The following is a 2,248-nucleotide window of genomic DNA, read 5'->3' on the forward strand; positions in this document are numbered from 1 at the left end:
AACGAATTCTCCAGATTTCCGGTTTTTAAATTCCCAATTTTCTGTTTTGAATGGCTTAGATGGAAACCAAGGAGGAGCGCAGGATTCTAGTGGCAGTGGACGGAGGAGATGAGAGGCTGTACGCACTCTCCTGGTGTCTCAAAAACATTGTTTCGGATAATTACAAAGATACCCTCATCCCTCTCTATGCCAAACCGCCTCCTACTCTCTATCCATACGTGGAGGGAACAGGTAATACATGAGAAAAACTGAGGGCATTCCCGTCAATTGCTTGATATTTGGTGAATGGCTAATGGAGTAATTTTCTTTGCTTTTCAGGGTATCTATTTTCTTCTGACGTAATCGCATCGGTGGAGAAATACAGCAATGATTTGACGGAGTGTGTTATAGAGAAATGTCGGAGAGTTTGCAGGGATTCACAAAATGTATGTTCCCAGCTATGGAGGTTTGCTAATTCCACGCGCTTGCACGTGTCAATAGCAACACTCGTGTGAGATCTGAGACTTCCATGTTAGATCTTCTGCTTAAAAAATCAGGCAGGTTTATTGGTTAGGTGGGCCACGACGCACGAATCAAATCGTTGCTAGGAAATGGTCGAATTTATTTTTATAAGTAAAAAAAGGTGGTAGGGTTAAAATAGTCTTTTTGTCCATGACCCTCTAAAATTATAGATTATTTCAAGTGGGCCAGGCCGACTTTTCTTGACGGGCCAGGCTCGGGCCGGCTAGAGGACAGCCTGAGCCATGGCCAATTAAGCTTTTGAGTCTTGAATTTAGGCCCGGTCTGGCCCTGGATTTGAGAGAAACTGGCCAATGATAGATGTGAACGGCCCAGATTGACCAGCCCTTGAATAGAAACGTCATTAGATTCCGTCATTGGTGGTTCGTTCTGGGCCTAAAAATAGGCCTGCCAGGCCCTAATGAATTAAAAACCCAAGCCAGATCCAGGCGGGCTTGTGAGCTGGGCCGGATTCATTTGGAACCTAGGTGGCAATGGGTCCACCCAAGCCACTGATGAATGGTCTAGATCACCAAACCAGATTGGTGCAGCAGATGCAATTCCTCTAAATAAGATGACATTGATAAGCCACCCTGCTGGGGCTTTATGTACAGTCAACCCAGGCCCATTTGTCTACAAGCCCAAAGGCATTTTGGTCAATAAATGACAACTTTACCCTTGAGAATGATTTTTTTTTTTTTTTCTTCTTTTCTTAATGGTGTTGTTAGAAGGTTAAGGTGGAGAATGGAGACCCAAGAGATGTTGTATGTGAAATGTCTGAAAAGCTCAAAACAGATGTTTTGGTTTTGGGAAGCCATGGGTATGGTTTTATCAAGAGGTATGTATAAAGACGAAAATGCCCTTTCTAAATTACTTTTTAACTTAATTTTATAAATATTATATTTATTTGTTCAGGGCTCTTCTTGGGAGTGTGAGCAATCACTGTGCACAAAATGCCAAATGCCCGGTTCTGATCGTGAAAAAGCCCAAGCACTGATTGGAAGACGTTCTAATAATATTTGGATGTGGCTATTATGATTCTGTATTGTATCGAGGGGTATGCATATAATTTTGTAATTTATTGAGACCTTGCATGTAAATAAGATGAACATGCTTTACTACTCTGAACAATATTCCAATTAAAAACATGGTTTTTCTACATCTTCATTTTTTATTTTTTTTTTAAAATTTTTTATTTTAGAACTCCAAATGCTATATTTGTATTGTGGTTGATGAAAATGAACTTATTTTATACCACAAAATGTTTATGTAGCCTCTTCATAGTAAATGGAAAGAAGTTATGAAGAAGGAATGCAATTCTAAGATTAAAAGTAAGACATGAGTAAGTAGCCAAACAAATGTTGTTGGTGATAAATGAATTTGGAAAATAAAAAAAGGAAATATGAAAGGATCATTAGAACAGGAGGAAATTTGTTCAGATTGAGGGCTTAGATTACGAGGAGATTTTCTTTTGGTAGTGAATTTTTCCTCTATAATGATCTTTTCTGAGATTGCATCTTAGAATGGTGATATGGACTGCCTTAACTCAATAAGTCATGAAGTAAATGGTCACAATAATAGTACTCAATAACTTATGAAGTAAATGGCCATATATTGATAAATATGTTGACTATCCATTTGGTGTTTAGTAGCTTTGTTTTGAATCTATTTGAGGGTAAATAGATTTCTCATGGTTGCTTTTTGTGTTTGCGGTTGATTTATTTAGAAGTAGAAGTTAATAGAATCGGAG

At 38.3% G+C, this 2,248-nt stretch overlaps 1 protein-coding gene across 1 annotated transcript; it reads left to right on the forward strand.

Moving 5' to 3' along the window:
- On the forward strand, positions 1–1,657 carry LOC131231302 (universal stress protein A-like protein). Its single transcript, XM_058227449.1, has 4 exons — positions 1–231; positions 319–425; positions 1,227–1,336; positions 1,414–1,657. Exons 1-4 carry the CDS (start codon positions 60–62, stop codon positions 1,493–1,495), a joined length of 471 nt encoding a protein of 156 aa, XP_058083432.1. The 5' UTR covers positions 1–59; the 3' UTR covers positions 1,496–1,657.
- Positions 1,658–2,248: the final 591 nt, after the last annotated feature.

This window comes from Magnolia sinica, chromosome 17 (genome assembly GCF_029962835.1).
Source record: "Magnolia sinica isolate HGM2019 chromosome 17, MsV1, whole genome shotgun sequence".
Taxonomy (NCBI): domain Eukaryota; kingdom Viridiplantae; phylum Streptophyta; class Magnoliopsida; order Magnoliales; family Magnoliaceae; genus Magnolia; species Magnolia sinica.